This window comes from Rhinichthys klamathensis, unplaced genomic scaffold (assembly GCF_029890125.1).
Source record: "Rhinichthys klamathensis goyatoka isolate OS25496 unplaced genomic scaffold, OSU_Roscu_1.1 h1tg000101l_1, whole genome shotgun sequence".
NCBI lineage: Eukaryota > Metazoa > Chordata > Actinopteri > Cypriniformes > Leuciscidae > Rhinichthys > Rhinichthys klamathensis.
The window spans coordinates 870,862-882,341 of NW_026606640.1; the positions used below are offsets into that span (position 1 = coordinate 870,862).

At 38.2% G+C, this 11,480-nt stretch overlaps 2 protein-coding genes across 2 annotated transcripts; both read left to right on the plus strand.

Moving 5' to 3' along the window:
• The first annotated feature begins 1,182 nt into the window (after positions 1–1,182).
• Positions 1,183–3,444, plus strand: ifit9 (interferon-induced protein with tetratricopeptide repeats 9). The gene is made up of 2 exons (XM_056253071.1): positions 1,183–1,271; positions 1,996–3,444. Exons 1-2 carry the CDS (start codon positions 1,267–1,269, stop codon positions 3,335–3,337), a joined length of 1,347 nt encoding a protein of 448 aa, XP_056109046.1. The 5' UTR covers positions 1,183–1,266; the 3' UTR covers positions 3,338–3,444.
• A 3,580-nt stretch (positions 3,445–7,024) lies between these two features.
• Positions 7,025–9,354, plus strand: ifit10 (interferon-induced protein with tetratricopeptide repeats 10). The gene is made up of 2 exons (XM_056253067.1): positions 7,025–7,129; positions 7,674–9,354. Exons 1-2 carry the CDS (start codon positions 7,122–7,124, stop codon positions 9,106–9,108), a joined length of 1,443 nt encoding a protein of 480 aa, XP_056109042.1. The 5' UTR covers positions 7,025–7,121; the 3' UTR covers positions 9,109–9,354.
• Positions 9,355–11,480: the final 2,126 nt, after the last annotated feature.

An 11,480-nucleotide genomic window follows, 5' to 3' on the forward strand; every position in this document is an offset into this window, starting at 1 on the left:
CTGTGGAGCTTATGTAGTATAAAAGACCCGCCCCTTTCTTACTTACCTACGCTCTCTGCCCTAAATGGTTCTTCCTGTTGGAATTTCCAGGAAATTTTGTGGTAGCCTAGTGTGTGTGTGAAGATCAGAGAGGTTATCTGCTTAACTTATATTTACCAGATAGGTAATGATAAACCATCATTTATAAATATAAAAATCCTGAAATGCTGTAGAGACTGAAAACTACATGGGTAAAAATTTACTTTTTAAATACAAAAAAAAAAAATAATAGTTTACTACAACAATTGTATAATTGAAAACAAGGATGGAAAGACAGTGTATTTAAGACAGTACAGACATAATAGCGAAACAAACAAAAGAGTAAGTTAAAATTCAGAACCTGTAAACGAATTTACGATTAGTCAATGGCACAGTAGATAGCAGATCAAGGAGTAAATCTCGTCCAGTCCCACTATTCATATTGCACACTTTGGTATTCTACTGTAAACCTGGCAAAATATTCATTAATCATACGAAAATGTGAATTAAAAATTTCCGTGCGTCACCTTAACGTCTGTAGAGTTGCCTAAAAGCAGAGACAGTGGGACAGTTATTTCAGTTTTACCATAGCCTACGTAACACCGCTGCCTGCTGTTTATAACAGGCTACTGCAGATGCTGAAACGAGTCAAGATTTTTGCTACGTCAGTTGGAGTTGTCACACATCTATGGAAAGTGTGCTTCTGAAATGTGTAGCCTAATGGAAAGACAGAAAGACACACAACTACTAGTTAGCTAAAACTTCACAGCACATAAAAAATATAGCCCACTAAATATTCGAGAATGTAATTTATTAAGTTGAGTTAAGCCTACTTATGATAAAATTACACACGCTATTACCACAGGGAAAATTTTGCAGCATAATATATGAAAAATAAAAATGTATGAAATCCAAGTGATTTCTATTTTAGATTTAAAACAGTGTTTAGCATCATACTTTACCTAGGCTACTTCACAATTCATTCATTCATTCATTCATTCATTCATTCATTCATTCATTCAACAAGGTAACCGACAACCGGATAGTTGAACAATAGGCTGCCGTCACACATTATGGGTTTATGACATATTAAAAAAAATCAAAAGTGATTTAGAACAACACATCTTCTTTAACAGCGTATCAGGAAAGCGAAACTTATCTCTCTTTTCTTTACTTTCGTTTTCTTGACGTTTCAGCAGGCTAGCAGTTTCAGCAGAAAAGAGTCTATATTCAGCACATCCTCGTGAAATGAGGTAGGAGAAGCACTTATTGTAACATTTATCAACTAAACGTGTAATTAAAATGTATCTATTGCAAAAAAAAAAAGAAAGAAAAAAAGTCTCTATATTGCCTACGCATGTGCTAAATAATGTCAACCTGTCTAAAACACGCCGACGAAAGACCGAATAACAGAATGTCAACATATACTGTAATTCTATGTTCTTCGATTAATATAGGCCTATATCTCGAAGTTATTATATCGGTAACACTTTACAATAAGGTTCATTAGTAGTTAATATATTAACTAACATGAAGTAACAATGAGCAATACATTTGTTACAGTATTTATTTATCTTTGTGAATGTTAATTAATAAAAAAAAAACTGCTGTTCATTGTTTGGACATGTTAGTTCACACTTCACAGTGCATTTACTAATGTTAACAAATGCAGTTCATTTTATTAATAACATATTACGTAAATGTTAAAAGTTAATATTTACTAAGATTAATAAATGCTAAAGAAGTATTGTTCATTCCTAGTTCATGTTAACTAAGGTAGTTTACTAATGTTAACTAATTAACTTTATTGTAAAGTGTTACCATTATATCTTTAGCATATCTAAATTAGTTTTGCAAAATAGTACGAGCAGTAGACCTACTGTGGTTATTTAGGCTTATAAAATACATGCTATTGTTAATCCTAACAAATTCCTTAGTTATGAAGAGATTGTTTATTTATTTTTCTTATGTCTCCAGCAACGAAAACATGGAAGCAAAGCTCAGGCAGCTGGAGTGTCTTTTTACATGGGGTGTAGAAAAATCTGACATAAGGGATTTGAACAGCTTTCCAGACAAACTCCATGACAGGATCACATTTTTTCCACAAAAGTACCATGCCACGTATTTCAACCTTCTGGCTTTTATTAGCCACTTGGAGGGTAAAACCGAGTGTGCGCTGGACTACCTTCAGAAGGCTGAATTGGCATTAAAGGAAGAAAAGCAAAAGGAAGCTGAGTTCCTGGTGACATTCTCCAGCTTTGCATGGGTGCACTATCACTTACAGAGGCTAAATGATGCAGACGATTACTTGAACAAAGTGAAAAGTATCTGCAAGGACATAACGGGTTCATCAGATTACTCCTGCAGCTTGCCTGTAGTACATGGTGAGAAAGCCTGGAGCTTTCTGAGACTTGGAGCAACATTCTATGACCAAGCAAAAGAGAGTTTCTCTAAGGCTCTTGAGGCAGAACCAGACAACATTTTGTTTAATGTGGGCTACGCAATAGTGCTTTACAGGATAGACGGCATAAACAAAGCAGAAGACACTGGAACAGTCACCCAACAGCTTAGAAAAGCTTTCAGCCTAGAGCCCACAAACACTGAGATCATGGTACTTTTGGCTCTGAAACTCCAGAGGTCAAGAAGACAGGAAGCCCAGCACCTTATAAAAGAGGCCCTCAGGATGTCTCCTGATGTTCCACAAGTAACCAGATACGTGGCCAAATACTTCAGGGCCGAGGGATCCATTGAAGAATCACTGTGTGTCCTCAAGAGGGCAGTAGAGCTTGCTCCAAACTCCTCCTTTCTGCACCATCAAATTGGCCTTTGTCATAAACAACAGCTTATTCAGATGTCTGAGGAGAGGAGGGCCGGGAGGCGCATTCCTGAGGCTCAAAAAGCCTCTATGGTGGCTGAATGTATCCAACACTTCTCAAAGGCTGTAGAGCTGAAGCCTAGCAATATTTATGGCAAAGTGGATTTAGCAGCGGCATATGGTGAGAACCGGCAACTTGGAGAGGCAGAGAAGATCTTTAGCAGCCTGATAGATGACAAAGCTCTCAGTGAGTCTGATAAGCAGCACTGCCACACATGCTATGGTTTGTTTTTGCTCTACAAGAAAAAGAATGAAGACAAAGCAGTCAGTCAGTTCAAGGCAGCATATATGATTCCAGCCAACACCTATGAAAGGAAACAAGCTGGCAAGAAGCTCAGACTGATCGCAGAGAGGAATCTCAACGCCAAGAAGAAAGTCAGTGAAGCATCTGAGATTTTGGCCTTCATATCTTCTGAAGACAAGCAGGAGACGCAAGCAAAATAGTATTTGCCCAGCAGCAACACTACTCATACTAAGGAGCTGTCAAAAAACTTGTGCTAAGGCACAGACATTTTAACTAATTTCTTGCGTGTACATATATTTATCAAAAACAACTTTTACAAGGCTACTAATATTCACTTATTCATTTACATTTATTTATCAGATGTGCTTTTATCCAAAGCAACAAATGAGGAACATTGCACACTATTCATAAGCGCTAACAATATTTGCAGGACACAATGTCATAAGCTAGAACAGTACAAAATAGCAGAAATAAAATGCAAAAAAGTAAAAAAATAAAACATTACTTAGTCTTACTAACCCGACTAACTCTACTAACACTAACCAATCTCAGACCAGCACTGCTTCTCACTCAAACATCAAAATAAACCAAATTATCAAACAATCTAAAAATACATATCTGGAACATTGGGATCAGGAAACTAAAACACAAAGTAAACCACAATTGATGAAATGCACGGAATGTTCTTAAGAACTTCCGCAATTATATAAGCTAGCTGGAAACCTTCTGGTGAAATGTCACTTGTTGGTGTGGCATTATCTTCAATGTCCTCAGGGAGCTTTAACAGCATGAATAATGTGATAGTTTATAATAAGAATAAAGTAACTTTAATATTCAGGCCTAGCCTTACTAGTAGCATGAATAGTCAGGCCTAGCATTACTAGCATGAATAGCCAGGCCTAGCATTACTAGCATGAATAGTCAGGCCTAGCGTTACTAGCAAGAATAGTTAGGCCTAGCATTACTAGCATGAATAGTCAGGCCTAGCGTTACTTATTGACTCTTTTGACAAAGCGTCTATATCCAACGCACATGGCACCCTTTAGCGTCATATGAGACGCAGATATATGGCGCCTCCTAGTGGTCTAACCCTAACACTACCCCAGACCTAAACCTACCCAAAACCGAAGCGTGTTATATTGACGCTAAAGGGTGCCATGTGCGTTGGATATAGACGCTTTGTCAAAAGAGTCAATATATTACGCTTTGGGATGAGAATGCGTTGGCAGGGCTGAGAGCCAGAGACACGTTGCTGTTTTTATTCCGCATATCAGTCAGCCTCGGCCACTCCTTTTTTGCTTTGTTGTTTAGGCATATTTTATGATCAAAGTTACGATTAAATAATATTTTATTATCAAATTACTTTAAGGATTGAACTAGAACTTTGTTACAGTAAGGTGTACAGGGTGAGCAAGACTGGGTAGAGCACTGCCCCCTGTGGTGCTCCTGTGCTGCTGACTACGGTCTCAGAGATGTCGTCTCTCAGTTGAACGTATCTATCTATCTATCTATCTGATATGTCCGTAAAATTACTGGATAATGTCCGGGTAATGAGCTGCTAGTAATTTTTCTGTTATTTTACACATTTATTTGTTACAATTTGTGATCACTTAAATTCACATTATGTTTTTTCATTCTAATGAAACAGCTGCAAATGCTGAATTACTACTCATACATGTCACTTTATCTGACGTATATCAATTTTGGGGTAATGCAGTGCTGTTTTACTTGGTCAAAACAATCTAAAATACGTTTGAGTGTGGGGAAAGTTGTCATAACGTGACTCATGTGCATTAGCTTTGTGGCTGGTATGAGACACTTGTTGCACATTGCAGTGAGCTAGATCGATATTAGAATATCATATTAATAAAAGCTGCATGGCTTGTGTTGCTAAATGGAATGCAATTAATTGTAAAATATATTGTATGGTGGAGAAAACTCTGTATTACTGTTACTACAAATAAGCTCTTTCTGATTATGCTATATTAGCCACTTGACAAAATATTGTTGTCTCTAAAGCATGGTACAAACATGTTACTTGCGGAAAATCAAGAAAACAAAGAGATTTAAACAATAAGACTTCTGCGTTGAACTATATAACAATTAATAGTTTTCTGTCTATAAAAGGATCCATTTCTCACCTGTCTAATAAAATGCATAACATATTAAAGTCTTTGTTGTTTCCATGGTTTCTACGAAAAATCAAGGGTAGCATGTACACTCACCTAAAGGATTATTAGGAACACCTGTTCAATTTCTCATTAATGCAATTATCTAATCAACATCACATGGAAGTTTCTTCAATGCATTTAGGGGTGTGGTCCTGGTCAAGACAATCTCCTGAACTCCAAACTGAATGTCAGAATGGGAAAGAAAGGTGATTTAAGCAATTTTGAGCGTGGCATGGTTGTTGGTGCCAGACGGGCCAGTCTGAGTATTTCACAATCTGCTCAGTAACTGGGATTTTCCTGCACAACCATTTATAGGGTTTACAAAGAATGGTGTGAAAAGGTAAAGACATCCAGTATGCGGCAGTCCTGTGGGCGAAAATGCCTTGTTGATGCTAGAGGTCAGAGGAGAATGGGCCGACTGATTCAAGCTGATAGAAGAGCAACTTTGACTGAAATAACCACTCGTTACAACCGAGGTATGCAGCAAAGCATTTGTGAAGCCACAACACGCACAACCTTGAGGCGGATGGGCTACAACAGCAGAAGACCCCACCGGGTACCACTCATCTCCACTACAAATAGGAAAAAGAGGCTACAATGTGCAAAAGCTCACCAAAATTGGACAGTTGAAGATTGGAAAAATGTTGCCTGGTGTGATGAGTCTCGATTTCTGTTGAGACATTCAGATGGTAGAGTCAGAATTTGGCATAAACAGAATGAGAACATGGATCCATCATGCCTTGTTACCACTGCGCAGGCTGCTGGTGGTGGTGTAATGGTGTGGGGGATGTTTTCTTGGCACACTTTAGGCCCCTTAGTGCCAATTGGGCATTGTTTAAATGCCACGGCCTACCTGAGCATTGTTTCTGACCATGTCCATCCCTTTATGGCCACCATGTACCCATCCTCTGATGGCTACTTCCAGCAGGATAATGCACCATGTCACAAAGCTCGAATAATTTCAAATTGGTTTCTTGAACATGACAATGAGTTCACTGTACTAAAATGGCCCCCACAGTCACCAGATCTCAACCCAATAGAGCATCTTTGGGATGTGGTGGAACGGGAGCTTCGTGCCCTGGATGTGCATCCCACAAATCTCCATCAACTACAAGATGCATCCCTATCAATATGGGCCAACATTTCTAAAGAATGCTTTCAGCACCTTGTTGAATCAATGCCACGTAGAATTAAGGCAGTTCTGAAGGCGAAAGGGGGTCAAACACAGTATTAGTATGGTGTTCCTAATAATCCTTTAGGTGAGTGTATATGACATCATTGACAGGCGATGCAATGACACGGGCCGTTAGACTGGTTAAAATAGTTGATTTCTCTGGATTTAAACATTGTTGGAAACATTTGGGATAATGTAAGTACACAAGTCAACAAAATATATAACATTGCTTTAGTGGATATTTTAATCCAAAAATATTTTGCCTTTAACAGATATCAGAAAGTAACAAATAAAAGATACAGCATCTATATATATCTTTTATCTGTTACTATCTGATGTGATATCTGTTAAGCCACATATATATCTATAGCTGAACATGACAGTAAATGAAAGAATTAGATATGCAGAAAAAGCATGACACCAGATACCAGATGACTGAGAATGTTTTAGACCAACCTGTATTTAACTAGCAAGTATCACACATCGCCTGAGGCAGCCTTTAGCTCTCTCTTTCCAAATATATTCAGCCAATGTTTCAGTTTCTATTCTGAGTTTAACCCTCCCATTTCTAGGAGAAGACATAAAGCCTGCCCGCACAATCCACATCAGACTTCTGAAACATTTATCACACAGACGTCGATGTTGAGGTAAGTACAGTACATGCCTACAATTACAAATGTTTTGCAGTTGGCCTACAATATTTTTTAAGAAAAGTTATTGATTTAGGCTACGTATTGTTTCATTATTTTCCTGTTATCACTGTAAAGGTGCTTTGAAACAATATGGTAAAAAGTGCTATATAAATAAAGGTGACTGACTTTTGACTTCATATCTGATGCTATAATAACTTAAGTAACCCATATATTTATTTAAAATCTATGATACATATCTGTAGTAAACAGCAGATCATATAGAAATATATTTTGCCTTCAAATGCCAAAGTGTATTATAAAATGTACTTCAAGGGGCAAGAACATTTCCAATTTAAAAAATACAATTTTGATAAAATGTACTTTTTAAAATATTTTGGTGAATATAAATATATTTAAATAAAAAAATATATGAATAAAAATAGCCAAAATACATGAGGAAATACAAGTAACTACAAATAATATACTTTAAAATCTATATTAGCAATATATTTTTGAATATTGTTCCATATGGGAATTGCTTATCTTTTCTTTTTTTCAGAATGGAACCTGACAGAACTTTGAGAACAAAACTTCACCAGCTGGAATGCCACTTCACCTGGGCTCTGATAAAAGATGATATAGAGCTACAGGATGTTTTCAATAGACTGCAAGAACAGATTAAAATGGACCTGGCAAATAAAGAAAGACTTGCCCGAACTTACAGTGCTTTGGCATATGTCCAATTCCTTCAGGGGTTTCACGAGGAGGCACATAACAACCTCATGATATCCATGGAGCTCCATATTGAATGCCAAAGAGATGAATTTCACAAGACTCTGATTGTAACTTATGGAAACCTTGCCTGGTTAAACTACCACATGACGAACTACAAAGAGTGTGAAAGTTACCTGATGAAGCTTCAGAAGATAAATGAAACATTGCCAAAAGAGACTTCATCTGTTCCAGAGGTGCTTGGTGAGAAGGGATGGAGTTTTCTTAAATTCTCACAGAAATATTACAACAGAGCCAAAGAATGTTTCAGAAAGGCTTTAGAATTGGAACCAGATGAAGGCGAGTGGAACACTGGTTATGCTATTGCTCTGTATCGCACCGAATTCAAGAGTATGGAGTACACTTCGGAGGATTCGCCCACAGTCAAGCAACTGAGACGGGCCATTGACAAGAATCCAGATGACGACGTTCTCAAGGTCCTCTTAAGCTTGCGACTGATTGTTTACAAGAAGAACAAAGAAGCTGAAAGCTTGGTAGAAAAGGCTTTAGAAAGATCTCCAGATCACCCACATGTCAACCGATATGTTGGGAAATACTTCAGGAATCAAGGGTCTATGGACAGGTCGATCACTCTGTTGAAGCGAGCGCTTGAACACTCACCCGATTCAAAATTCATACATCATCAGTTGGCTCTCTGCTATAAGCAGAAGAAAATCCAACTTCTGCAGGAACAAAGTCACCATACCAAGGGGTCAAGAGTTCAACAGATTCATGATCAATGCATCTACCATTTAGAAAAGGCTACCAGCCTGACGACCTCCTTCATTTCTGCAATGAGCGAACTGGCATTGCTGTACGGAGAGAACCTCAACAAATCTCGGGCTGAGGAGCTGTTTCAGGTCACTTTCAAAACAGCTGAAGAGAAAAACGATAATTTGCATGTTGTTAATTTTTGTTATGCTGAATTCCAGCTATATTGTCACAAATGTGAGCCGTTAGCTATCAAACACTTTATGAAATGTCTGAAGCTGAGCCCGAAATCAATCGAAGGGAAGAGAAGCGCCCACATTTTGAAGAGGATCGCTGAGAAACGGATTCTGAGAAAATCGCAGGAAGGGGAGGCTTATGGGATACTAGGGTTTCTTCATAAGGAAAAAGGAGAGAAACATAAAGCCATTGACTGCTATGAGAAAGCTCTGAGTTATAAAGACAACGATGAGTTCCTCAGTAACCTTTGTGCACTCAGGCTGTCCTTACAGTAAAGTCATCTCAAATTATATGATTACACAATTATGCAATATGCACTTGTGTGTGCTTCATGAAATGGCACTTTGTGAATATTTATGACTGTATAAAGTAGATTAAGAAAAAAATATTGTCAATATAATTATAATATATTGTATCTTTATGTTTTAAGATTTAACTAACATAGGCCTGTAAAATATTTAACATTATGTCATTGGCTACTTATAAACTGTCATACTTTATTCAAAAGGCACTTTAAAATAAGAGTTTGAAAGTTGAAATAAAATAAAATTCATAATGTATACAATGCTTGTTTTATTGTCTGTTTTTGTTTTATTGTCCATAAAGATCATAAACCTATGCTGCAGTTACAAAGTTAAATAGTTTCCTTTCAAATCCCTAAGATAGTGTTATGTAATGATTGCATTTCAATGTGGCATGAATTTTCTTCGATATATCAGAACACATTGGAGCAAATAAGTAAAAAATTCATTAATTTAATGCTATTACGTACCCTACATAAAAGAAAAGATAAATCAGGAGCTGGTAAAAAAAAAACAAAAAAAAAAACAACAACAACATTTGCTTGCAAAAAGCTACCTTTATACCATCCAGAGACCTCAATCAATACAATCCAAATTCCAAATGACAGCCTCACCCACGGATATTCAAACACATCCTAAATATTCAATATTTACTGAGCGTAACACAGTGCTGTATTTGATTACATTTTGAGGTGTAGATTGAGTGGATCATATTTCATTCTGGCAAAAATTCTGCATAGTAAACTCAAGTGCTTTTTAATTGTGGCACAATTTCTTCAGGTCCTTAATGGAAAAGCGATGCCATAAGTCTATTGCATTTAATATTGTTCTTTCTAACAATATTTACATGTTTCATCACTGACAAGTAGGCAAGATGTTTAGCTCTGCTTCCTCAAAAGTACACACAAATTATTTTAAAACGATTTGTCCAGTTAGCATTCAAAAACTAAATTATGATTAGTAGTAGTTTGCTTCCACCGTGGTTGTTTAACTGGCATGCCCACAACTCAGAAAGTCAAAAAAAAAAGAAAAACCTAAATCGACATCTGGGCTCATTTCTGTTGCCCACTTGAGTTGCTAAATAGCTGATATATCCTTTTGATTCAGTTTCTATTAACAGGTGTTATACATAATTCTGTGACCCAACTGAATTCTGTGACCTTAAAGGGGTGGTTCAGAATTTTGGACATCGGGCCTCATTTCCAAGTTAGCCTTAGTTTTATTTATCAGTGGAGATAGTTTAAAAAAAATTTCATCCAGCCGTTCCAGTTGCATAGTTCGCCGGTGCTAGGCTGGCGCGAGTCAACGGTAACTGCTAGCCTGCCATTAAAAACAGTTTTACCCACTCCACAGTACACCAAAAGCAAATAAATTATAACGCCAGACTATCGATGTAAATGTCTGTTAAGAGAATAATGTTACATATCAAACTATTCTTGCATCTCAATGATCGCAATACATTTACAGGAACTAGTTTCTCAGCAGCGGCGGAATTTTACTTTGCTCAGGCTAGTAGTACTGCGCCGAAAAGTAAACACAGAACAGAAGCGCACTACAGTCGGGACTACCTCTCTCTACCTCTGTCTCTCACTATTGCCGCTTTTCCACTGCATGGTACGGCTCGGTTCGGCTCGGTACAGTTCGACTCGGCGCGGAACGGTTCGGCTCGCTTCGCTTTTCCACTGCGTGATACGACTCGACTCGGTACGGCACGGCTCGGTTCGCTTTAGCTCGGTTGCTTTTCCACTGCAGTAGTACCGCTTCAGTGGGTGGGACTGATCGTTATAGTTGCGCAACTCCTCGGCAACCAACGAGAGGAACGTCTGCACCTCGTCCACTGACCACGATTCAGCCATTTCTTTTTTTGAAGTTTTCATCTTCTTTTTTCAAGCAAATACTTTAAAAACAGGTGCTACAGCGTTGGCTGTTGTCTACTGCTGGCTATTTAAATCTAGCGGGTTAGTGTCTCGTGTCGCAAATACAGTGACGCTGGTAGTGACGAATTTGTCTGTCTGACCAATCAGTGATCTGCAGTATTTTGACGTCACATTTTAGTACCGGTACGGCACGCTTGGAACCTCAACAGACCAGGTACCATTTAAAGCGAGCCGTACCGTACCGTACCATGCAGTGGAAATGCGCCATAAGTGAGCCGTACCGAACCGAGCCGTACTGTACCATGCAGTGGAAAAGCGCCAAAGCGTGCCGTACCGAACCGAACCGTACCGTACCATGCAGTGGAAAAGCGCCATATGTCACAGTCGTCGTCTGCACCCTTCAGTCTTCGTCTTCACTACACTTCCCAGAATCCTTCTTGTCTCCACACCTGAACTCACTCCCTCAAT